This window comes from Eublepharis macularius, chromosome 15 (assembly GCF_028583425.1).
Source record: "Eublepharis macularius isolate TG4126 chromosome 15, MPM_Emac_v1.0, whole genome shotgun sequence".
NCBI classification, from domain to species: Eukaryota; Metazoa; Chordata; class Lepidosauria; order Squamata; family Eublepharidae; genus Eublepharis; species Eublepharis macularius.
In genome coordinates, this window is record NC_072804.1 from 39,045,452 (window position 1) to 39,072,413 (window position 26,962).

Here is a 26,962-nt window from a genome sequence, read left to right on the forward strand (position 1 = left end):
CCCAAACCCATTGAGAATGCAAGCAGATATGCCAAGAGAATGGAAAGTAATTCTCCAGAAACCTGCAAACAATTTCAAGAATCTGTGAAAAAGTGGAGACACTGAGCCCCACCACCTTTGTTTCTTCAAGCAGCTTCCGGACCCTGGTGTCCTAGCATGCCTGAACATCTTCCTCAACAATTCCTGTGGGGAGGGATGGAGAGGCCTTGATGGCTATGTTTCTCCTGGAAGCAACATTTGTCTTGGTAGCAAAAGAAGCACTATCAATTTATTTTTATGATAGTAATATTGCAATCCTGTGACGTGGATAGCCCAGCCTAGCCCTATCTCGTCAGATCTCAGCAGCTAAGCAGAGTCAGCTGTGGTTAGTATTTGGATGGGAGACCTTTAAGGAAGTGTTGATTTGCTACACAAAGGCAGGCAATGGCATACCATCTCTGTTCATCTCTTTCCTTGAAAACACCTTGAGAGGTTGCTGTAAGTCAGCTGTAACTTGACGGCATTTAATTATCATTATGTGTCTATTGTTTGCCCTGACCTGGATAATTCTGGCTAGCCTGGCTAAGCAGGGTCAGCCCTGGTTAGTACTTGGATGGGAGACCTCCAACAAAAGCTGGGGTTGCTATTCAGAGGCAGACAACGGCAAACCACCTCTGTTAGTCTCTTGCCTTAAAAACCCTTCAAGGCTGCCATAAGTCAGCTGGGACTTGATGGCATTAAAAAACTGCAATTGCATAATTGTACTGGTAAAAAAAAAATTAAAGTACATAGTTAACTGTCTTGCAAAAAAAAAATTTAAAGGCTCCCCCCCTCGCCCCCGATCCATTCCAGAATGTTGAAGCTGTGGAAGCAGAAGGGAAGGAAATTTAAAGGTGCAACTACAGGGAGAAGCAGGAATTTCTAAACTGGGCTTGATTTTTACTCAGCCAGACAACAGTATTTCATAATGTCATGGACAAATTTTTAAGGGGGAGAGTATTGCTACTTTAGGAGCTGCATGGAGTTCTTGTTTCAGTTCTGCTTGCAGGTCAGTGTGAAAAAACACAAAATGGTTGCCATCTGCAAATGACGAAGTCAATGTGTGTGATGGCAAATATATCACCGGTGATAACCAAGACAGCTGATACAGGATTTGCTTATGCCATTTCTCTTCCTTCTCCTTGGCACTGGGGTCCATGAGATCATAAGCTGCCCAGGCTGCTCTGTTCTCTATATATCTTGAGACTGTTTCAAAGAGGGTGACTTTGCCTGATAGGTGTGGCATACTGGAGCCAGATGGTTGAGAAGAACCTCATTCTCCATTGGCCATCACATCATCCAATCCTGAAAATGAAATTCCACAGTAGACCCTGGCCTTTTTCACACTGCTTACCAGCCAGGGAACATTGTGCCAACCTCCCGGACCGACAGCATCTTCCTGGTGCAATTTCGCACGAGAACTACCACTCTCGTGTGAAATTGCGCCAGAAAGACACTGTCATTCCAGGAGCTCGGCACGATGTTCTGTGGCTGGTAAGCAGTGTGAAAATGGCCCGTTATTCTAGCTCTCCCTGGTGAACACAAAGCCCAGTTCATCTCTTGATGGGGCTTTGGGCACGCAAAATAGCTGGAAAACATACTGGGCTCTTCTGTAAATTCCACATCTGACCCACCTCTTCAGTACGTATTATTCCTCTTTGCATTAAACAGCATTGTAATCTTGGGAACACAAAACCACAAGGGAGAAAATATTTAGGGTTTCCTTTTCTAGAAATTATTTTTTATTTAAAATTTAAAACAATATTACCTCATACAGCAAACTGTGCACTTTGATATATCACAGTGTCTTAAAAAGGAAAATAATCCGATTTTTTTTCTTTTAAAACTTTAAATGCAATTTTTTTTTTTGGAAATTTTATTTACATCCGCCTAGAATGATCTGCAAGTAACACAGTTACTATGAAACCAAAATTGTTACAAAAATGTTTACAAAAAACTATATTTATAGAAATTTCTGCATGTCCACAAAGGAATATTCCCCTGAATGTCACAGAGACCAGTTCTGTTGGTTGTTGTTGAGAAACATGTCAAGGGAAGCTTGGAACTGACCGTGAACACACAGTCTGCAACCGTAGCCTGCTATTCTTCTCATCAGAGCAAAGAGGCAGGCCTTGTGCAGGAATCTGATCATGTTACTTCTCTAGAGCCATGTAACTATTGGTGATCAAAGTAAAAAACATGAGCTTGTGGGGTGGTGAGAACGTCTGCATGGGTGTGTTCGCAACTGGTCTCAGACAGAAGCTTCATATATATCAACTTTGTGATATTCTGATGGTTGTGAGCTTGTAGTCCAAGATTGGAAGAAACCCCCAGATGCCACCAAATCTATCCTCTTGCACCACCATCTGGAGTCCTCTAAGTGCTGTGACTGATCAGGTTTTGCTGGCCATCAGAAAAGCAGACAGAACATCTTTTGTGGGGCTTCCCGGGCACTGTCCTTGCAAAAGTTTCAGCTACAGAAAAGACCACGGGCTCTCTCTACCCTGTGCTATTGATGGAGCAAGAGCTGTCCTGACCGATTGCCCCCTGGCATCTTCAAACTGCTCAAGAGCAAAACCCAACAATCTGGTACTGTTTCCCCAAGTCTAAGTATATTACAGAAGAACATGAGAGCATTACTGGTGGCTACTTAAACCACGCCCACAGGCCAGTCAGCCCACTATCTTGTCTCCATCAGTGGATGGTCAGCACACAGGGCAATAAAAGCATGCTTGACTCCATTGCTTGTTCGCTTCCATGATTCGGTACAAATTCCACCCTGGTGTTGAAGCGGCCAAGCTTCGTTCATTGTTATGCCAATGGTGGGAAGACTTGCATAAAACAAGTCTACTGTACAGAACAAATTAACGAAGGGGAACTCTGTGTGTGTGTTGTTTTGCACAAAGTTAAGACTTGATTGATCAGATTACAAGCAAGGACAGCCCGATTTTTTCAAAGGCTTCTGAGACAACTAAAAAAGAAAGCTGATGAATCATTAGAATTCTTCTCTAGCTCAGTAGAATTTGGTACAATTTTCAGTTTCTCAGCAAAAGCAAAACAAAAAAAGGCTCTCTCCAAATCTAAAGCAAACTTTTAAGGGTGCGAGTTCCCGTTTCCTGGATTTTTTGGAGTTGATAGAAAAATGGAAACACAAAGAGCATCTATTGAGAGCAACATGTAGTGCTGCAATGAAAACGCAAAGGCCTGAGGATCTGATGTGATGAACGTGAATCCAGTCGATGAAACAGCATCAATTCCAGTCTTCTCTTGCAATGTCTGTGAAATGTTGGGCATCATAACATGGCTTGCAGTTCCAGGGGTTTCAACGATGCTGATCAGCAGACATCCAGCCAAACTTTCCTCTCTTTCAAAGATACAGTTCAGTAGGTTGAGAACGACTCTGAAATGCTTTGGGTTAGTCATTACTTAAACTGCCCCAAGAAGTCATCGTTCCTAAATCCTGTTTCTCATGTATTATATGTCTGCCTTTTGAGAGGTGAAGACAGAAACAGAAGGGGGAAAACAATGAACTGCAGGCTGAACAATAAATGGTAGCAGGAGGAAAGCAGCAGGATGACAATAATTTCAAAATGAATGAAAAAATGAACTGGAAGAAAGCCTGTACGCTGCATTTGTTAGGATAAAGGAAAGGAATGGAGATACCAGTGAAGGACTTGTTTCATTCAGTTCCCCAAAACTGGCAGAACGTTCAAAGAGGGAGAGCCAGGAGATAGGAAGCTGCTTTAAGATTAGGCCATAAAATCATGGCCTGAAAAATTTGCTTCCCACCCTTTTATCCTTTTCTGTTCTCTAACATCCAGTCTGATAAGTTTCGATGAGCTCAAAAACTTGTGTAATGCATTGTATCCGTTTGTTTGGTCCTACTAAAAGGTGTTACATGGGTTTTGTTCAAAACGTACCAGTCATCCAAAGTCAAAGGTCTTGCAAAGAAAACTGTCCATCATTCATGGGCCATTTCCACGCGCTCTTAAATGGACGGCCCACTCACGGAATGCTGGCAACATCTCCGTTTGCAAAGTGTTTGCGGGCTGTTTGGCTTCCGGTTTTTTTTGGTGCCTTCTCTGTGACCGCCGAAAGTGCATTCCCAGAAAAGGTACAGAAAAAACGGAAGCTAGACAGCCTGCAACCATTTTGCAAATGGAGATGTCAGGATTCCTAGGGAAAAGTCACCAGCGTTCAGTGAGCGGGCCATCCCTTTAAGGGTGTGTAGAAACAGCCATGATGTCTTTTCATTCCACGGTGTTCTTACCTGTCATTAATGGCTCAGTAGCATGGGGCAGGGGAGGCCCTGCTACCTGTCCTCCTGAGGCTTCTGCCCCTCTGTCGTGTTCCTGCCTGTCTTCTTAGTATCCTAAATGCAAACCTCTCCCCAATATATCCTGCAGCCTGTTTTCCTGGGGGTTCAAACTGGCAGCCTCTAACAGCTATTTTATATTGCTGCCATTCTTCCTGGGGCTCTGTGCCAACTTTTGCAAATTATATCCTGTTGCGAGTCTTCCCAAGCCTCTGCCTACTGTGCAATCCCTCTTCTTTGGGCAGCTTGTTGATTTAGACTATTTTCTGCCTAAACTTCTCAGGCAATGAATGGATCATTCTAATTGCCTAAAATCTGGGACCCTTTCCCTGAAATTTGGCAGAGGTGATCCCCTGGGTAGGGGATGCAATCAAATCATTGAAATTTTCATCTAAACTGGATTGAAACAAAAGACATTACAGCTGGAAAGGTGTGTTTCTATTGAACCCAAGGGGAACAAAAGCTGATGTATTAAACAAAAATGAATGGGAATATAGAAGAGAGATAATGAAAAAGAATGAAGGTTTGCAATGAAAACAGAAAAATTAATTGCACGTCTCTGGAGGCAGAATTAGGAAAATGAGAAGCGGGCTAAGACAGGCTGGAGACGATCCTCATATGAAGCCCAGCACAGGACCAGGAGGGGGTGGGCAGGACCACATGGGAATGTGCTATTAAATTGGTCTGTAGTTCAAGGACACTAGGAAATGACCAAATATGCCCTCCTCAGTGATGGATGCTCACAGGCTGCAAGATGATGCCAGGGCTGTTCTGGGTTTCTTATGGCATGGAAGCAAGGAAAGTTTCTGACACCTTTAATCCTTTTGTGCTGAACGGAAAAGAGAGGGGCCCCATAGCCAGCTATCCCTGTGAACCCATTCCCCTCCTGATGGAAAAAAAGGCAATTCATATCTCTGAACATTATCAGGAGTTCTGCATAACATTCCCCAACACTGGATATATTTTCAAAGAAAGGTGGTTGCTGGAAACTTCAGTTGGGAGTGGAGGGAAGGGAAATGGGGGCTTACCTCTTTCCCTTCCATCTGTATTTCTTTCTAAAATTATCCCGTAACCTGCTTTTCTGCCATGGTTAGGATAAACAAGGGCATGTCAGATGCAAAATGGCCCATAGGGAAATTCTGCACTGCCCTTTCCTCAACTTTAGATAGGCTCCACAATTGGCAGCTTTTCATTAAGAGTAACCAGGTGGAGGGGGGAGGGGTGAAGTTACACAGAACTCTTACAGCACGTCCTTTGGCTCCGGAACTCAGGAAAGTCACTGCGTGAGATTCTGCTCTTGTCTGATGGGTGGTCAGCCAAGCTCTCCAAGTGACATCTCTCCTCCACACTGTCTCTGGACTTGCACTTGCTGCATTTGATGAAGACCTCCTACTCCCATCCTGCCTGCCATGCTACCTGAGGATTGCACCTGGCATGAACATGACAACAGTTAGAAGATAACAAAGTAGAGAGGACTGGGGGGCTGGCAACCCACAAAAGGTTGCTTAAGAGGATGGACTCTCAGCTCACAGAGTCTTGGCAGCTTGGGAATTACCTGGTTATGCCAGACTCGAGTCTAGGTCTCTCTCTGGACCACTCGCTAGCTCTGTTCTAAGGACTGGGATTGATTGGTCTTGGAATGTCAACAACTGCTTGAAATTTTGAAACTGGAATCCTGACTAGAAGCTCAGATTTGCATCGCAAGTCAAAACAAAAATTCAGCTCAGGCTCTGGCTGGCTTGAGTGTTAGAAGTTCCAGAGTTTCCTGAAAAGAGGCTCTCTGTCTTTATCGTCAGGGATGTTACAGAGCAGTGTATCACCTGCGTTCTTTGAAGTGGCCAGCCAAGGTGGTCTTTGGTCATTTGGAAAGAATGTTTCTGCCTGGAAGAAAAGCAAGGTGGGCAACGAACAGCACTTAACGTAGGGCAGTATCTTTTGAAGAAGGAATTTACTTCTAATGGTGGCTGATTCAGCAGCACAGGCATTAACTGTCTCACCCCTCCTCATCGATTCAGTCTCACCCCAGCAGGCACTGTTGGGCCGAGGTGTTCTTTCTCAACCCCTGGCCTGATGTGAAGCTTCACCCACTTCTTCCTACCTCCACTGTTTCCCTGACATGCCAGTGAAATCGATGGGGGCTGTACATTCCCATTAACACATTTTGCCAGAAACTTGTCACGGCAGCCTCAGTCCCCCCGAATTCTGTGACCTCACTTGGTCCGACTCAACAGGGTTTGTGCCGGTGGCCCTGATGCACTGGAGCAACTATCCGACGGGCAGGATTCCTCCTCTAAAGTTCCAGGAATCAACACCAAGTGAAGGGAACGTGTGCATGGTGGTGAGCGCCTCCATTCTTGTCTCATCCATTCCTGTTTCGAGACATGAAGCCCGTTCCATTGGGCTCAGTCCTTTCCCCACAGTGTCACCTACCTGAACGTGGCACCCATGCAAGGCAGATGCACAGGTGAGTGGGCTTTCTGATGCTTAAGAACAGCACTGAGGTAACAGGTCACAGTTTTGCTCCTTCGAGAGAAGCAGTGGCTTTGACAATGAATCATCTCGGCTCTCCCTACCTCTGCGCCTCCAGTCGACGTTGTGTTGGAACCCTCCTGGGCAGACCAGTTCAGATTCCATCCCCGAGCGGGGCGTGTCACCTGTCCTAACCAAAAGGTCATTTTGTTTATTGCCATACTTAAAAGGAAGCGTCGGATTCAGAGGGCTCTGTGATTTTTTTTCTCCCCACTAGATCAGTTTGTGCCCTGCTTGGATGCTTCCGTTGGTTTGATATGTAAACATCAAGACTCCTGGATGTGTGTATGGGGGTGGAGGAAGGGGGTGGAGCGCATTGGATGCCAAGAGGCCTGCAGGGCTGAAGCCTTGACTTCTTTCGAATTCAACAACAATCCCAAACTGAAGACACTGCAGTCCATGCTCTGCGTTTCTTGTTCCGAGTTGGATGATGGCTGAAGTTGCACCGCAGGCCCTGTTCTTGCAAAGTAAAACCCAACCCTGGCTCAGTTTCTCCCCCCTTTCTCTGCTTCTGCAATATGGGACATGTGGGTTTCCCCCTCCCATATCCAGCAAGCCCCCTCCCCCTTTTCTCGACCCCCAGTTCTTTATGGGAACACGGGTGTCAGGCCCGTGTTGCAGGTCATGTTGTCTTTGCCGGGTAGCCGCCGGTCATTGAACGTGTGCATGTTGATCACTGCATCCGTCTTCACCAGGACAGGGGGCTGTGCCTTGTGTTTCACTCGCCGGTGGCAGGTAAGCGACAGGCGGATTTCATCAGCCATGGCACTGCAGAAGGAGCGCTAGGCATGGGGAAGAGGAGGAGGAGAAAGAGACAGGTTCACTCACTATCATGAGACCTAAGCAACAAGCAGTCTTGTGATCCTGCAGTTTCAAGAGAGGTTGCTATTGGATAAGGAAGTCGGTAGGTCAAATGAACCAGGGATCTGCCTTTTCAGAATCTTTCAATGCTGAATGGCAGCTGCACAGGAGACCAGCTCTAACTGGGACCATGCAGGGAGGGTTCTTTCACCTCTGCATAGCTTCACAACTTGAAAACAGCCTCTCCCAAGGTGTGACAATGTGAGCAAATGAACAAAAGAGTCCCCCCCCACACACACACACACCTGTCAAAGGCCAATAAGAGCTTGCAGGCTGTGGTGGTTCTGATTTTTAAACATGTTTTTATGCAAGCAGGGAAGCATTAAACCTCATCTTCTCATGGTCCTGATCTGAAATGAGCCCAGTGTGCATGGCTGCCGTTCAGAAATCGAAAGAGACTCATGAACTCTAGTTAGCAAAATAGTAAAGAGTCCAGTAGCACCTTAAAGACTAACCAACTTTATTATACCTTAAGCTTTCGAGAATGGCAGCACCCAGGATTCTTGAAAGTTTATGCTACAATAAAGTTGGTTAGTCTTTAAGGTGCTACTGAACTCTTTACTATTTTGTTACTACAGACTAACAGGGCTAACTCCTCTGGATCTATGAACTCTAGTTGGCCACTGAACTCACAAGGGCTCAGCAGGCACCCATTTCTAGCTCAGACCCTTCAAAGTCCCTCTATGCATCAGGAGGGGAAAGAAATGACTTGGCATACTGGAAGCCCCTGCGGCCAATACCTGCTCGCGCTCTGCTGTCTTGCGTAGCTTATAGATAAACTCCACTGTGGCTACAAACACAGACAGGACCAGCCCAGCTGCCAAGACAATAAAGAGTCCACCAATGTTCTGAATCCCAAGGGCACTGGCTTCTTTGCTCTCTTCCTCCGGGCAGCCATTGCCCCGCCACCATTTCTCCTTCATGGTGTGCAGCTTGGCTTCCTCCTGGAGCTGGAGGATTGCTATGGTGATCTTGTCTCGGTACGGCGAACCTGGAAGAGGAAAAGGCAACAGAAGTTGATCTCCTGTTTTACTGAAAGGGAAGCCACAGCTAAAGAGAGGCAGGTGAGTGGAGTCTTGGTACAGGCAGTCACAGGAAGGGGCAAGGAGCTTTGCAGGGGACTGGGGCCCCACCCTCCCACAGCCCGTTCACTTGGGAACTTTCAGAGCCTTTGCCCTACCAAGATTATCAAAGAGTTGCCATCAGAGAGGGTTTGTGATGCAGATGTGTTTTGAAAGGCTTTCAGAGATATGTGGCACCACGAGGACTCATCACGGTCTCAATGCACATTTTGTCCTTTTTCAGGATATGGGGTATCCTGTTAACATCCTGTCAGAGAGGCAGGCATGAATCCTCAGTCAGCTGAGCAAGCATTCCTGCAGCGACTCTTCAGACATTATTCGAAATGATTTCTGGAGTTGGTCTGCAGTAGAAGAGCAAGATTCAAGTCCAGTAGCACCTTAATGAACAACAAGATTTCAATTGAGCAGGGCTTTTTTTCAGCTGTAACGCGGTGGAACGGAGTTCCGGCACCTCTTGAAAATGGCCACAGGGCTGGTGGCCCCGCCCCCTGAGGCAGGGCCACCAGCCATGTGACCATTTTCGCTGAGGGCGAATTAAACTTTAAAAAACTCCCCCCTTGTTCCAGATGACATCATTGCGCGGTCCTGAGTTCCACCACTGACTTCCACCACCTCTTTTCCCAGAAAAAAAGCCCTGGAATTGAGTAAGTTTTTGAGAGTCAAGCTCATACAATGGGAGCTTAACTCCTAAAAGCCTATACCCTAGAAATCCTGTTGGTCTTTAAGGTGCTACTGGACTTGGTTCTTGTTTATAGGAAATAAGGTACTCTTTAAACAAGGAACTCTGTGTCCTGCCTCCAAGCAGACAATTGGATTACAAGTGAGTAAGTCCATGTGTAGCAGGTTTTAGGTAGACCGGTTCCTGCCACAGTGATCTCTCTCCTCTGCTCCCCCCACCCATCACCCAAGCTCTGCTACACCTCACCCATGGGTGTGCCAATCCCATAGCCTTTGGTGTCAATCAGTCCCCCAATCTGAGTCAGGTTGCAGTTTCTTCGAGTGATGTATTCAATGGTGGTGGATTCCATCAGCAGAGCGTAGTCAGAGGTGAGGGTGCGCTGGATCCCTTCCTCGTTATTCTTCACAAGAGCAGAAGGCTTGCTGCTCATGAATGCCCACATCTTTTCAAAAGTAGAGATCCTGGATTTCTGGAAAACGAAACAAGAAAAGGTCATTTATTCCAATTTATCCACTTTCTGTCTTTCTGTCACCTCAAAGAGCCTGCCTTCCTGGCATCTGCAGTGCTGCCAAAAGTCCCAAGAAACTCGAACTTCGGTGGAGTGATGCGTGTCTTGCTTGTGGTGCACCAGGATTTTGACTCCGTAGGACTTTATGAAGTGGGCCTGTCATGGGAAGGGGTGGGGCCTGAGTGTGGTTTTGTTGTGGATGGGACATCTCTTTGCAAAGACCCTCCTTCCCCCTTCCACCCCAGAGCAAGCAAGGGCCCAACTAGCTGCCACCACTCTGGTTGGTTCTGAGGCTTCACTGGGGAAGGCCCAGAGCACTCTTCTTGCCCCCCGCTCTCCGACAACTCCGTTTTTGGTCACAGCATGCCCTGCTGTATGGCCAAGTACAAGGCATGAAGTACTCAGGCAGAATAACTAATTTATTAACTAAATACTGTTACAACTAAATAAAAAAAAGTTATGCAAATAGGATATATTTACACAGGGTATGTGCTAGGGGTTGTTTCCAGGGGGTGGTGGATGGGGGTGGGGGAGATAAGCTTCTCTCTAGACCCTGTGGGTTTGTTAGTCCAGTTCTGCTACAGGTTCATCCACTGAAGCTGAGGGGTGGGAGATTCAAGACAGATTGAAAAAGTGTTTCTTCACACAGCACATGGTTCAGTTGCAGAACGCGCTACCACAGGACGTTGTGATGGCTGCCAACTCGGAAGGCTAGAAAAGGGGAGTGGACACAATCCATGGAGGATGGGGCTGTCCAGGGCTATTGATCATGATGCCTATTAGACATGATGCATGATTACTCTCACCAGGGTCAGAGTCAGGATGCCTTTTTGTATCAACTTTTGAGGAGTGTGGGCAGGAGGATGCTGTTGCAGTCATCTTCCTTGTAGAGGCAGCTCCTTCCTGGAGGCAGCTGGTTGGCCATTGTGTGAACAGAATGTTATACTGGATGGGCTTTTGGTCTGATCCAGCACAGCTCTCCTTATGTTCTTCAGATGGTTGCCCAGAACAGGCACACTCATTCTACTTGGATCTGGTAGATTTGGCAGATTTTTGTCATGCTTGAAGAGCCTGCAAAACTTGTTTGGCCACAGCCAATAGGAGGAGACATCAACCACCCTGGGAAACAAGGACACCAGAAGGAGTGGCCTCCACTGAGCATCCACTGCAAAAACAAACCATTATGGGCATCTAAGGTGTCAAGGCCCAGCTGTTAGAAAGGATGTGCATGTGTGCGTGCACATGTGTGCACATGCACACACAATATTCCTACTAGTTGCCTTCACTGCCATAAAAGTCAGTCACGCTTCACAAGAAAGCATCTCCAATTAGAGCTAGGCTTTGATTATATGCAAATTAACTCTCGCTTTCTATTGCCACATCAGCTCCAAAAGGGTATATTCTTTTTTTAATAACCATATTAGTCGTCTGATGTCCACCGTAATTGCTTGCCATTAAAAACTAACAGTCAATACAGCAGGCAATTAACAACGTCAGCTTTTGAAGTGAATCAGGTATCTGTCACTTATTGATTTAAGTGTGAAGCAGTGGTTTAAAAACAAAATAAAACAAGAAGATATATTGAGACAACCCCCTTTGTTATGTGATGATTGGATGTTATAATAAGCATACTCTGGTTGCTCACAAGTGAAATTGCTCTTTAAATGGGTTGTTTTGTTCAAATTAATAGAATGTCCTGCAATAGCTGGTATTTGATGGGCAGACTGTCAAGCTGTTCTAGGTGGGCATTGTCCTTTGGTGGCAGGTGCTCTCTGTGTAGGTTGCCAGGAAATTCTACCTCACCCTCATCCTCCAAGAGCAATCCAAATACACTGAAGAGGCCTCCAGACTGAAAGCCAAGCTACAAGCGACTCCTGACACAGGTTAGAACTTGTCAGCTTCCCTCAAGTTTTGATGGGAAATATAGGTGTCCTGGTCTTGCAGCTTGGCTCTCTGACTGCTGGTCCAATGGACTTTTCAACTGTCACTTGTCCAACGTTCTGCCAAGCTGCCTACATTTCCCATCAAAACTTGAGGGAAGCTGACAAGTGTTCAACCTGTGTCAGGTGTCACTTGTAGTTTGGCTCTGAGAGAGTTCCATCCTTGGAGGGAGAATAACAAGGTCCAGGTCACCAGTGGAATTGCCTGAGGCAGGAAAAACCCACCAGAAATCGCAAACCCTTGTCTGAACTAGCTGCTTACCAAGCTGCAGTACTGGTTTCTGTGGGTTCTGCCATTTGTAAGGCAGTGCCAAAAATTAATTTGATAGGTCTCCAGGGAAAATGAAAACAGGTCCCATCAGGGATCCACTCACAATATCCAGTACACTGTTTGTGCTTCCATCGGAAGACAGGCACACCTGAACTTCCTATCGTGATTCGATTCACACAACCACTCCCTTTCCTTCCTTCATGTTCCTTCCATCAATCTCAGCCCCACAGCCAGCCCCTTTTGACCTTCTGTGTCAGGAGCAGTACCTCGCCTCCTTTAAATCCCTTCCTTGAATATCCTCAACAGGGCTTTTTTCTGGGAAAAGAGGTGGTGGAACTCAGGGGTGGAACTCAGGACCGCACAATGATGTCACTTTGGGTCAGCTGGAACAAGGGGGGAGTTTTTGAAAGTTTAAATGACCCTTGTCAAAAATGATTACATGGCCAGTGGCCCCGCCCCCTGATCTCCAGACAGAGGGGAGTTTAGATTGCCCTCTGCTTAAGTGGCGTGGAGGGCAATCTCAACTCCCCTCTGTCTGGAGATCAGGGGGCGGGGCCACCGGCCATGTGACCATCTTCAAGAGGTGCTGGAACTCCGTTCCACCATGTTCCAGCTGAAAAAAAGCCCTGCACAACCTTCCTATAACTGCTTCTTGGGAAACATGTCCAGTCGTTGACCCTTTATTGAACATGAGAACAAGCAAACAGAACATACAGACTATCCCCAACTTCACCTCAGATGCAGAAGTTTTGCGAGAGAGACCACTGTTCAGAGCAGGAGATGATGAGAGTTTCAGGGTGAAAACATTTGGTGGGCAAAGATGCCATTTTGGGCCGCTGTGATAATGCCTGATCAGAGCCACAGGCAGCTGTCCAAATCAAACGGTATGCTGAACAGCTTTTTGTGTGTGACCTGGATGCCCCAGGTTGGCTTGATCTTACTAAATCTTGAAAACTAAACTGTGCTGGCCCTGGTTAGTACTTGGATGGGGACCACAAAGGAAGTCCAGGTTTGCTACAGAGAGGCAGGCAAACTCAATCCACCTCTGTTTGTCTCTTGCCTTTAAAACCAGGATTGAATCATTTTTTGGCTGTGTTTGGCTTTATAATAGTTTTCAAATGTGTGGCTAGCATACCCTATTGTATCTGTTTTCACTAAACATCCCAGCTGTTGAACATATTGTATTTTTGCTATAAATCTCGTCGTTATTGATTATATTGTATTCACTTGCAGTATATAATCCCCCTTGGATCTCAGTGAGAAAGGTGGACTATAAATAAACAACAGCAACAATTTTGTGAAGGCCACTTCCTGAAAACTGGATCCTTGCCCATCTTGACTTGTAAAATCATGTTGGGAGAAAATGGAGGCCCCTCTAGGGAAGATCATTAATATGTCTCTTTTGCAAGGGGCGATTCCATCTCAGATGCAAGAAGCTGTGATGAACCACTCTTCTTAAGACCTCTTCTGCCCCTGACCCATTTCAATCTGGCTTCAAGCTAGGATTCAGGACTGAAACAGTATTATTGTCCTTGGTGGAAGATTAGATAAAGGTAATCCATCACTGCCAATAATTATATCTATCAGCAGATTTGATATGGTTGACAATGGTATTCCGGTGGACTGACTATAACCAATGTTTTGAATAAAAGGGACAGACCTCGGTCGGTTTCATTCTTTTCTTGTTGGCAGGAAGTGAAAAATTCCCACAGGAGAGGAGGATCTGACGTGTGGGGTCCCACAAGGGTCCATTTCATCCAAAGTGCTCTTTAATCTTTATGTTAGATCTTTAGCAGAGGTTACCAAGAGCTTCAAAGCAGTTTGTTTCCAATATGCGGATGGTGCCCAGTTTTACATCTCATTAATAAACCTCCAGGTGAGGGCCTTGGGCCAGTGTTTTGAGACCACAGCCAAGTGGTTGAGGGTAAACAAACTGACAAGACAGAAGTGATGCTGGTTGGGAAGGCAGAGTGTCTGGCTGGTGGTGATCTACCAGACTTCTTCTCTGGTGACTGAGAAGACAGAGCAGTCTTTGTGCAGGTGCAAAAGAGGCCACAAGCCAAGTGGCACACAGAAGTAATCAAATGTCTCTAACATGATGGAGCCAACACTATGTAGCACAAGCAGATCCTATCCAGCTGTTGAGCTGCTCAGCACAACATCTGAGCCAGACGTTCAACAGCCACAACCAGGAGATCTGGCAAGGGGGCTTGACTCACATGTAAGCAAGGGGTTTGATCAAGACCTGTTCAGCTGGCGATCACATTTGCATTGAAGTTCTCAGTGCCCTTGATCTGTTCTTGCAAAGGCAGCTGAGTGTGCTGATGGCAAAACACGGGCTATCCAAAGAGACACAGGAAGCGAATCACAGCCCCTTAAGTTCTCAGGCTTTCAAACATTTGCACCTGCTGTGCCACACTCTCTGCTTTTTTTGGCCAAACACTCCCCTGGACCTGCTGAGCAACTCTGCTCACTTTCCAGGTGAGCCCAATGGCCACCTCTGTTAACCCTGAAAGTAAGTAAAAACTCTCTCACACATGTCTGAAATATGGCATAGGAGCCATATTTCCTTGTGCAAGGAGGGTGATCCGACACCTTTCATTTCCATCTGATGGAAGACAGAACAATTAACAATCAGAGATGTACTTCCAGCTGAAAACTAATAGGAAACAAAATAAATAAAACAAACATGATTTCTTTAAAAATGAAAATGAGAAGAAACAAAAATGGGGAAAAATGGCACACTTTTACTAATTCTCTTGAACATCAAGGGTTTTTGTCTTTTTTTCGTTTGTGCATAGCAACTGACCCAACAAATACCCTTCTAGTGTGCAAATGAAAGCCTGTAATGTCGGCCAACAACCATGTTGACCATATCAAATGGAACAAGCATTGGAGGCAGCTAGCTCCAAACTCATTCTTTGCAGACATGGCTCAGGGACATCCCTTAATAACCAGTGTTTTGAGTCCAGTCACCCAAGCAAATTAATGAGACAGTTTAGAGAAGCTGGTGAGAGGTGACTCCTTGAGACCTTTATGCTTCTTTATCTTCTGAAATAACTCTCTGGCTTACATTTTTTCAATTCCAGATGATGCAAAAAATAAATTGATTTCCAGCAACCAAGTGACGATACTAAAGCTGGAGAATTTAACATTTCTGCACACTCGCTGAGCCACCTGAATAAAAGTTCTCTCATTTTAACACACCACAAGAGATACCGAAGTATCACTCCTGAACTGGGAAAACACAATTTTGCAGCATGTTACTTATGTATTTTAAAAATGTATCGCCTGCACTCCTCAGCCAATATGGATTCTTAAATCTTATAATCTGCAAGGCGTTGTAGACCAAAAAAAGAAATAAAAATCCATTTAACTATTCATTAAAAAAAGGACCTATAATAATGGCTGTTTTCACACGTCTTACCGGCCGCCAGAACGTTGCGCAAAACTCCCGGCATACAGCGTCTTCCCACACGAAATCGCACCAGGAAGACGCGATTTCACACAAATCTCCCAGATAACAGCATCTTCCTGGCATGATTTTGCACAAGAAGACGCTGTCTGCCGAGAGTTTTGCACAACGTTCCAGCTGCTGGTAAGACGTGAGAAAACGGCCAATATCTTCTAATCAAAAAAAGCACAAGCTCAGCAAAATTTTTGCATAAAGATCTTCTTTATTTGTAAAGAAGACTTTATTTGGCATCAAAGACTGAACAAACTCAGTGCTAGGTGGATAGATTGGCAAACCCCTCTATAACTGGAGATCCCCTTCTCTGAGTTTTTCTCATTGTGTGCTCTGATGGCAAAGCAGGGCCTCAGATAAAGCTCAATGTTGTTGTTGTTGCAGTTTTCTTCTTCTTCTTCATTTATAGTCCATCTTTCTCACTGAGACTGAAATCAGATTACAAAATAGGAAAAGCCACTCACTCAGGCAGGAAGGGCCTCCCATAAACAGTGCAGGAGAACTAGGATTACAGAACTGAAAAACAATGTTAATGAAAAACTGTCTAAGGCATGGCATACCATAATGAAGAAGGGGACACACAAAGGCAGTGGGTGTTGCAACAAAGAAAAGGAGGTGACATGTATAATCAACATTGCAATAGACTACAATACTCCCCCCTAATAGAAGCTACCTCCTCTGCTGTTCCATTACACTAAAATTCTAATCCCTTTATAAAAAGGCCCTCTTGAACATTTCTGATTTGTACGTTCTGTTAAAAGAGAGAGGTGTGGGGAGGTCCTTTCTGACCATCTTAGGCAGGCCTTTCCACAAAGTGGGAGCCCCCACAAAGAATGCACATGAGGAGTTGTCGATTTTATCCATTTGCAGGGTGGCACCTTCAGCAGGCTCTGCTCAGATGAGCTTGGCTGTAATGATTGCATAACAAGAGAGGCGCTCCTGCAGGTATGTGGGCCCAAGAGCTTTGAGGAGGATAACCAAAACCAGCCAACTAATCAGGAACCAATGGAGGGTCTGCAAAAAGTGAGTGATAGGCAGTTTCCGCTTAGTGCCCAATAGTAGCCGAGCCACAGTGTTCTGTACTAAATGGAATTTCCAAGTTGTCTTTGAGGGCAGATTCATGTAGAATGCATTACAATAGTGTAGTTTTGGGGTAGATGAAGCATGGATCCACGTGACCAGATCATCTGAATCAGGTATCAAGGTCATCGTCTAAGCTAAGTGAAGCTGAAAGAGGGCCTTTTTTCCTTCTTTTTTGCAGATCCATTAGCTTGTTTCTCCAGCAATAAAGCTGGATCCAATATAATCCCTAGCCTCTTCATCGAGTCAGCAAGGATCAGGTTGGACCCCATCAAAAGTGGAAATCACAATGAAAATAAACATTCAAATTAAGCTCTTCTTCCTAAACCTCTCCTTATGGACCAATGACTTTGACTAACTTTATTAACGTTATTAAACTGATTACCTGGCACTCTTTATTCACAAAAAAAGATCTACTAAAGGATTATGTCAATGCTTGCAACACTTCATGCTATTCTAAAGCAGCTACTGCATTCAAAGAGGCTTGTATTTGTACATTAAGATACTGAAATTATATTGGGTTTACTGTTTTTACTTCTACACTAATAGCTTTTTGAGCTAGTTAACCAATATTAATTAACTTTCAGTACTTAGTCATTTTATAAGTAGGTGAATTATATTTATTCATTCAGTAACTAAACCAATGTGATCGTTTTACATATTTTAGCATGAGCTAGAACCACTAATTAATTAATTTAATGCACGGGAGCACTTTATAGTATCATTTGTTGAGTTCTCGTATTTTAGATTTTATTGATGAACAGGCATATAGAATGCATTAAGTTCGTCATAATACTCTTTACTGGTGTTTTTTTGATAAACTGCTGTGCAGCATTGGAGGAGCAGTGGATGGCTTTGTATGTATGTTTGTGTGTGCTGTCAAGTCACAACTGACTTATGGCGACACCTACAAGGAACTTTCAAGGCAAGTGAGAAACAGAGGTTGTTTGCCATTGCCTTCCTCTGCAGAGTCTTACTTTGTGGTCCCCCAAAGTAAGGGGGACTCTGTTTAGCTTCTAAGTAGAGGGGAACATGAACCAAAATACGAACTGAAATTCGTTACAAACCAGGCCAGTTTGTGGTTCGTGAACCGGCAGTTCGTGGGAGCTTATTTCTTACAAACCGTGATGAATTTTAGCCTGGTTTGTTTGGTTCTTATTTCGGTTCGTCACTGCAGACAGCTTGGCACCGATCAATCAGTTTCCTAGGCAATGGGGTGGGGGGGGAATGACCTCCTTGCAGACCTTCTGCTGACCCAGAAGTGATGTTTTCACGAACCAGGGCAAGTTCGTGGTTCATGAAATGCAATGAACCATGAACCGCACAGTTTAGAATTTTCCCAGTTCGTGTCCAGCTCTACTTCTAAGATCTGGTGAAATTGGGCTATACCATACCATTCCACATCCTAAGTAGATGACTGCTGGGCCTTTTGTGTAGTGGTCTTCACCAGTACTGAGTACTGACACCTTTTGGGGTGAGGGGGTTCTCCCAAGTCCTGAGGGGGAAATTTGAAGAAATCAGTGCAACTTTATATGTGAGTATGCAAAATAGTAGAGAGTCCGGTAGCACCTTTAAGACTAACCAACTTTATTGCAGCGATGGTTGTTGTGGATTTTCCGGGCTGTATAGCCGTGGTCTTGGCATTGTAGTTCCTGACGTTTCGCCAGCAGCTGTGGCTGGCATCTTCAGAGGTGCAAAAGGTTCTTTTGCACCTCTGAAGATGCCAGCCACAGCTGCTGGCGAAACGTCAGGAACTACAATGCCAAGACCACGGCTATACAGCCCAGAAAATCCACAACAACCATTGTTCACCGGCTGTGAAAGCCTTCGACAATATATTGAACTTTATTGCAGTATTCTTACTTTTAATCAGCCGCTCAATGTGAGTCTCAGCCAGGGAGAATCACAACTGGAGGGACTTTCTTTTTCAGACATACTCTCTCTCTCTTTCTCTCTTTCAAAAATTCTCTGGGAGTTTGGGATGGGGAACGATGTAACAAGAGGCAGGAAAAAAACCAAGGTGTTTTGCGAGTGAGAGAGAAATCCAGTCTCTCCCATTCTTCTTCTCCTGGCAGGGAATCGCAGCATGGATTCTCCACCTTCCACCCCATCTCAGCTCTTGAAGGAAAATCAAAGCGAGTGGATTTTTGAAAGAGAGAATCTCTCCAGTTAAGCATCTATTCTTCGTAAGAAAATCCACTCGGCTCAGTTTTCCTCCAAGAGCTTGGAGGGGGGGGGGTAAGACTACCACTCCCAGGAAAGCTTGCATGACCAAACCCATACTCTTAATGTTTAATTCATTTCATGTGTTTGAGTGCTGAGAGGAATGGATAATCATAAAAAATGTAGATAAAGAATAACAGTTCGTGGGAGTTTAAGAAGAAGCATGGATAGATACTGGTTTTAGAAAGAACTCAGGCAAGAAATATTAGGAGGGCTTTTTATGGTGGAAACTAGTGATACTGGCCTTTTCTGTGGTGGCACCTCTCATTTGGAAAGCCTTCCTCCCTTGAGGCTTGCCCAGCAAGCTCAACTCCCCCCCACCCCCAATATAGAATTTGAAATCATTTCTGTATCAGTTTATGCAACATCATAAAACAAAATATTTATGACAGTTTGGTGTAGTGGTTAAGAGCATGGGACTCTAATCTGGAGAGCCGGGTTTGATTTCCCACTCCTCGAAGCCAGCTGGGTGACCTTGGACTAGTCACTGTTCTCTGGAGCTCTCTCAGCCCCACTCACCTCACAATGTGTTTTGTTGCGGGGGATAATAATGACATACTTTGTAAACTGCTCTAAGTGGTCACTACACGCAGCCGCGCAATCCAACCCCTTCAGCACGGCCAAGAATGGAAATCGAAACTTAAGGCTGAGGTAGAAAAGGAGGGGGATAAGATGCCCAAATCCAAGCTAAAACAATCCCCGCAGGGGGATTGGTTATCAGGGAATAGATTCTATGTACCCGACAGTCTACGAAAAGAGGTCTTACAGCGGTGTCATGATGCCCCCACCGCAGGACACTATGGGTACTTGAAAACGCTACATTTAATACATCGGCAGTTCTGGTGGCCGGGCATGCGCAAAGACATTTCCCAATACGTCGCCTCCTGCCCCATTTGCCTCAGCGCCAAAACCCGCAAGGGAAAACCTCCGGGTCTATTGCAACCCTTGGAAACGCCCAGCAAACCGTGGGAAATGATATCCATGGACTTCATCACTGATTTACCAATATCCAAGGGACATAACTGCATTTTAGTGGTAGTGGATCTGTTTTCCAAGCAAGCCCACTTCATTCCATGTACCACTATACCCACCGCTCGAAAACTGGCAGATCTATTTTTAAAACACGTTGTAAAATTACATTCTTTTCCGTCCAAGGTAATTTCGGATCGCGGCGGACAATTCGTTGCCAACTTCTGGCGGGAGCTTTTACAGATGTTAAATATTGAACAAGGAATCAGTTCAAGCCACCACCCACAAACCGACGGGCAGTCGGAAAAAACTAATCAGATCTTAGAGCAATTCCTTCGTTGCTACATCAACTTCCAACAAGATAATTGGGTGGATCTCCTCCCTCTAGCAGAGTTTTCGTACAACAACAGTGTACATGCCTCTACAGGAGAAGCCCCTTTCAAAGTTGTGTATGGGACCCACTTTAACCCTTTTCCGCTGGACGCTCCCCCTTCCTTTTCCCCGACTTCGCCAGATGTGTCTTCATGGTGGGGGGAGGCAGCCCAACAATGGACTCTCATTAAAAAACACCTCGAGAAAGCCAAACAGGATTACAAAAAATACGCCGATCGCCACCGTGCGGCCGAATGGGATTTGCAACCTGGAGATCATGTTTATATATCCACCAAAAATCTAAAACTAGCACAAGTCAGCCGCAAACTAGCCTTAAAATTCCTCGGACCTTTTACAGTGCGCAAAGTGATCAACAAAGTGACTGTTGCTGTAAATTTACCCAAAAATCTGCGCCATGTACATGATACATTCCATGTCAGCCTGTTGAAGAAGGCTCCAACAGATGATAAATGGCACGTCAAAGCTCCACCCATTCCAACGTTGATAGATGATCAAATACACTATGAGGTACAACAAATTCTGGACTCTAAAATCAAACGCAATCAGTTGTTTTACCTCATCAGGTGGAAGGACTTTGACTCTGGGTTCGATGAGTGGGTGAATTCTGTACATGTTCATGCTCCTAGATTAACCAAAGCTTTTCATACTCGCTATCCATATAAACCTGGGGGGCAGAATGTCAGGTTCCGTGGGTATATGAGCTGTACTGTCTCCATTTTCTAATGCTTCTAGTGTTTAAGTGCTTTCCCCACAGGTGCACAAGTTCCCAAGCAGACTTCTCACCGAACGAGACTGTTTTGTCTAACAACGTTCCATCCCAGATTGGCCTTGACAGAGTCCAGCTTCCCAAGACTGAAAGATGTTGTTTTGAGAACTGTGGGGGGAGGCTGGCTCAGCTGGGAACTGTTACTTTGTACCTCATGCTTTGCTCTTCATTGGTAACAATGCTCTTGTACCATCCTGGATCTCTTATTCAGGACAGTGGACTATAATGGGTCATTTCTACAGTAAAGTTTCCTTATTCAAACAATGGACTCTTGTTTGCTTGTAGAGGAGAACCTGTAGGAAGGATATTATTTAGCCACAGTCTGACATTTTGTTACCAATCATGTCTCAGTCGGGCCCAGCGGAATCCAAAGCAGTCCCAGACAGGGATCCTTTGTTTGATCCGTATGCGTCTCCCGACAATCCACAAGTGCAACCCCAAGAACTTCAAACACCTGCGCCAGCAGGGAACGGAGCTTCAACTACTACCCCGCCTCTCATCGATCTCGGCAGTGGGGAGGAAAAGCCGACGGCCTCCAAGCCGATGGCCACCACCGTCCCCTTGTTCTCGTTACCTACACCTTCGGAGTGGGGACCCAGACCCCGAGAAACGAGAGAGCGCAGGACCAGTGGGGTGCACCAGCAATTACCCATGGACGGACGTCGAAGCCTAGAGACAGTCCCTGAATTGGACAGTAGCCAACCATGGCTGTTTTGGAATAGGACGACCGAGCAAACAGAATGGGACACGTCCCGCCGCGGCATCCTAAGTTGGGATTATTCGGAACTCACTCCGTGGTCGGAGCAACCAGAGGTTTCCGAACAAAGTTGGGTGCAGATGCAAAATCGCACCCTTGCTGTGGATTCCGGCATTTCGGCAGTTACGGGACTAGCCAAGGGAATTCTAGCAGCGAGATCGCAAGGCGATCAGGGAGACCCTCCACCTTGGGGGCCAATTTCCCTGGTGGAAGCAGTCGCAGGGGGGTCCACGACGGACCAACCGGGTCCCAGTAGAATTCAATTGCTGGAAGCTAGGTTGGTCGATATGGAAGAAAGCCTAGCTCATGCCATACATCTACTCTCATTGATGGTGGCGGGAGAGAGACCATCACCCGAAGAGATGGCTATACAAATAGCCACCCTACAAAGCGTAATTTCCAATCCGAGGGAACCTGCCCCGTTGCAGCCGCTGCCCTCGAATAACCCAGGGAAGGAAGATGAAGAGGGGTCCTGCACCACTAGCCAGTGCCCTGACGAGCCTTCTGAATCGGAAGAAGAGGGGGAACCCTGCCCTGGAGAGACAGGAGAGACTCCAACGGAAACCCCTAGACCGGACGAGGTTCCGCATTCCGGGGATACTCCAGTGGAAGTTCCAGGAGGGAGTGGAGAGGAGCCAACCCGTCCGACAGAGTCACCGGTGATACCCCCTCCAACTTCCCCGATAACGGTCCGGCCGGACCAGTTAGAAGAGCCTCCAGCTCCCTCAAGGGAGGGAACACCACACCAAACTCCAGTAATCATCCCCATATAACAAATCCCAGGGGAGGATCAACCAGTGCAGGTCGTACCACGAGAACAACCTCCAGGTCCCAGATCAACGACGCCGGGAGGGGCAAGCCCGCGCGGCCCAGCACCCATCAGGCCTTCGCCGCAGCGGCCCCTCCCGCTTCGACCGCAGCTAATACCACTACAGCAGCCGGTAAGATTACCTCCAATGCAACCGGTATTACCACCTCCCGATCAACCAGTACGGCCTACGCCATTTCGACCCCACCGACCCGCACCGCAGCGACCAATCATGGCCCAACCTGTTCGGCCACCTCCAGCCCAACCGTTATGGCCAGCACAACCGGTGCTGCCGCCGCCAGCACAACCGGTGCTGCTGCCGCCGGCCCAACCGATGCTGCCGCCACCAGCACAACCAGTGCTGCCGCCGGCCCAACCGCTGCCAACACCACCCGCTCAGCCGGTGATGCCACCAGCAGCCCAACCGGTAAGGCCCCCTCCGATACACCCCGTCCCGTATCTACCACCCCAGCCAGGGGCCCCCGGGCAACCATTACTGCCGCAACAGCCATGGCCCCAACAGCCTCCTCCCGCGCCGCAGGCGCCACTAACTATTCCAATGGACTATTACCCCGCACCAGCCCCAAGGCAAGACCTTCCAATGGGCTGGGTGAAACTGGAAGCTACTTTTGACGGAGATCCCTCGAAACTGGGATTTTTCCTGGTACAAGTAGTACAGTTCTTCAACCGATGGGGACATCTTTTTGGGAGTGAGGCCAGCCAGATTGAACATCTCGGTTCACGATTACAAGGCAAAGCGGCAGACTGGTATGTAGGACTATACAATATTGGGGCCCCAGAACTCAATACCTTACAAGGGTTGGTGGATGCTATCCGGGCACAATACGAAGACCCCTTTGAAGAAACCAGAGCCTGAACAGAATTGCAAGCTATTAGGCAAGGCAGCATGTCGGCAAGAGACTATGTTACAAAATTCCGACAGCTAGCCGCTAAATGCCCTAGATGTGAAGAATCCACTAAAATAATTCTGTTCAAACAAGGGCGGAACCCGAGACTTCTGGATAGAGCCCTCATGCAAGATAATCCTCCTACTCTGTTGGGATGGATTCAACTCACATGTGAAGTTGAAAATCGCATATTGGAAGTCCGTTTAGTTGAACAACAACAACAAACGGGACAAAGACGCTCCTTAACTTTGCAGAAGGGAGGACGAGGTGCTGGATACGCTACCCGTGGAGCGAGGGATGCTAGATGGCAACAGGGTTTGTGTTTGCAGTGCGGGCAAGCCGGCCACTTTGCGGCACAATGCCCATATCGGCCTGTGCAAAGACCTCCGCTCCAACTACGGCGTCCAACCCCTGCTCCATTCCCCACGTTGCAACGCCCAACACCAGCTCCCAGATCGGGTAGAGGCCACGGCATCTCCCAGCGACCTGCCCCAGACAGGGGATTGGAGGCAGAAGAACTTATGGAATACGACCCCGCTACCCCAAATGTAGAGGGGAATCCAGAAAGCCCCCAGTCGGGAAACGAAATGGATCTGTCGTAAAAGGGCCCAAACGACAGATCCACCCCCGACCCGTCCCAACCAGGGACCGGCCGCATGGGTCCATATTATTCATGCCAGTGACTTTGCTAAACCCCGAAAGAAAGATGCACATCCGTGTACAAGCCCTCATTGACTCAGGCTGCTCAAGAGACATCATCGCCCCAGCCCTAGTCAATGGACTAGTATTGCCAATCCGAGAATTACAAAACCCAGTCATTTTCGAGCAAATGGATGGCACCAACATGAACCCCGTCACTACAGAAACAGTCCCAGTGGTGACGGGCATGGGACAACACTGGGAAAAAAGGTCGTTTGTCATCAGTACAACAGCCAAATACCCATTAATTCTGGGCAGCAAGTGGCTATGCGATCACAACCCCTACATAAATTGGGCAGAAGGAAGTATCACCTTCACCCACGCCGACTGTGAAAGCCATCGGTGGAACCAGAATTGGGGTAGTGATCCAACTCACACCGAAGAGGCTCTTCTCACCCAAGAAGAAATAAATCAAATACCCGAATACTACTGGTCCTATTTGAAGGCTTTCTCCGAGGAAGAAGCTGATACTCTACCCCCGCACAGACGAACTGATTGCGCCGTCGAGATCTTACCAGGAGCCTCACTACCCAAAGGCCGACTCTATCCTATGAGTCTCCATGAACGGGAAGAACTCCGTAAATTCATTGACACTAATCTTCAGAGAGGGTTCATCCGTCCAGCCAATAGTCCCCATGCAGCCCCAGTACTCTTCGTGAAGAAAAAAGACGGGGGACTCCGACTGTGCACGGACTTTAGGGGACTTAATGCTGTGTCGACCAACAACGCCTATCCCATCCCGCTCGTCCGGGACCTTCTCAATGTCGTGGCGCAAGGTAAGATCTTTACAAAATTAGATTTAAAAGATGCTTACTTCCACGTTCATATCAAGGAGGGAGATGAGTGGAAAACCGCGTTTAATACACCCCTCGGACAATATGAATACTTAGTTATGCCTTTTGGATTGACGGGAGCCCCGTCTGTATTCATGTCCATGATAAATGAAGTACTACATGAATTTCTATATAAAGGAGTGGTGGTGTATCTTGATGATGTGTTAATCTACTCAGACTCAGAGGAGGACCACATTCAACTGGTTCAAAAGGTTCTGGCCACTCTAATGAGTAATAAGTTGCCCATCAAGCTATCTAAATGTGAATTCCATAAAACTGAACTCACTTACCTGGGTTACTGTATATCCCAACAGGGTTTAAAAATGGATCCAACCAAAATACAAGCGATCCAAGAATGGCAAACTCCCACTACCCGTAGAGAACTGCAGTCTTTCTTGGGATTTGCCAACTTTTACAGGGAATTCATTGCAAATTTCGCACAGATCACGCTTCCCCTAACAGAACTGTTAAAAACCAAAGATAAAGGGGACCAAGCGAAAAAACCCTCCTCCAAATTGCTGTGGACACCTGATTGCCAAACAGCCTTTGAATGCTTAAAAATGCAATTCGTAACAGAACCCATTCTCCGCCACCCCGATGAAAATTACCCCTTCATAGTGCAGGTCGACGCCAGCGATACTGCAATTGGAGGAGTGTTATTGCAGAAGGGGGAGGACGGGACGCTTCGACCTTGTGCATTCCTATCAAGAAAGTTTTCTGAGGCAGAAAGAAATTGGAATGTGTGGGAGAAGGAAGCCTTTGCAGTAAAAGCGGCCCTTACGAACTGGCGGCATTGGTTGGAGGGGGCTTGCCACCCCTTCGAGGTTTGGACAGATCATAAAAACTTGGAGGCCCTCCGAAGTCCCCGCCGGTTAAATGCCAAACAATTACGGTGGGCGGAATTTTTCTCCAAATTCAATTTCACTTTGAACTACCTCCCGGGCAAAACCAACTTTCTGGCAGACGCCCTATCGCGCATGCCCCAACACAGAAGTAAATGGGAGGAGACTATAGATACAGTCTTCTCACCTATGCAATTGGGAGGCGTGGTCACTACACGCAGCCGCGCAATCCAACCCCTTCAGCACGGCCAAGAATGGAAATCGAAACTTAAGGCTGAGGTGGAAAAGGAGGGGGATAAGATGCCCAAATCCAAGCTAAAACAATCCCCGCAGGGGGATTGGTTATCAGGGAATAGATTCTATGTACCCGACAGTCTACGAAAAGAGGTCTTACAGCGGTGTCATGATGCCCCCACCGCAGGACACTATGGGTACTTGAAAACGCTACATTTAATACATCGGCAGTTCTGGTGGCCGGGCATGCGCAAAGACATTTCCCAATATGTCGCCTCCTGCCCCATTTGCCTCAGCGCCAAAACCCGCAAGGGAAAACCTCCGGGTCTATTGCAACCCTTGGAAACGCCCAGCAAACCGTGGGAAACGATATCCATGGACTTCATCACTGATTTACCAATATCCAAGGGACATAACTGCATTTTAGTGGTAGTGGATCTGTTTTCCAAGCAAGCCCACTTCATTCCATGTACCACTATACCCACCGCTCGAAAACTGGCAGATCTATTTTTAAAACACGTTGTAAAATTACATTCTTTTCCGTCCAAGGTAATTTCGGATCGCGGCGGACAATTCGTTGCCAACTTCTGGCGGGAGCTTTTACAGATGTTAAATATTGAACAAGGAATCAGTTCAAGCCACCACCCACAAACCGACGGGCAGTCGGAAAAAACTAATCAGATCTTAGAGCAATTCCTTCGTTGCTACATCAACTTCCAACAAGATAATTGGGTGGATCTCCTCCCTCTAGCAGAGTTTTCGTACAACAACAGTGTACATG

The 26,962-nt window shown here is 46.6% G+C and overlaps 1 protein-coding gene across 1 annotated transcript in view; it reads right to left on the reverse strand.

Annotated features, from left to right (window-relative positions):
- Positions 1–7,449: 7,449 nt before the first annotated feature.
- Positions 7,450–26,962, reverse strand: part of GRIK3 (glutamate ionotropic receptor kainate type subunit 3) — a 126,963-nt gene continuing 107,450 nt past the window's right edge. Inside the window, exons 14-16 of the mRNA XM_054998881.1 lie at positions 9,731–9,953; positions 8,464–8,714; positions 7,450–7,644 (exon numbers count right to left, since the gene is read on the reverse strand). Coding sequence (XP_054854856.1) covers positions 7,450–7,644; positions 8,464–8,714; positions 9,731–9,953 — 669 coding nt within the window. The remainder of the gene's footprint in view (positions 7,645–8,463; positions 8,715–9,730; positions 9,954–26,962) is intronic.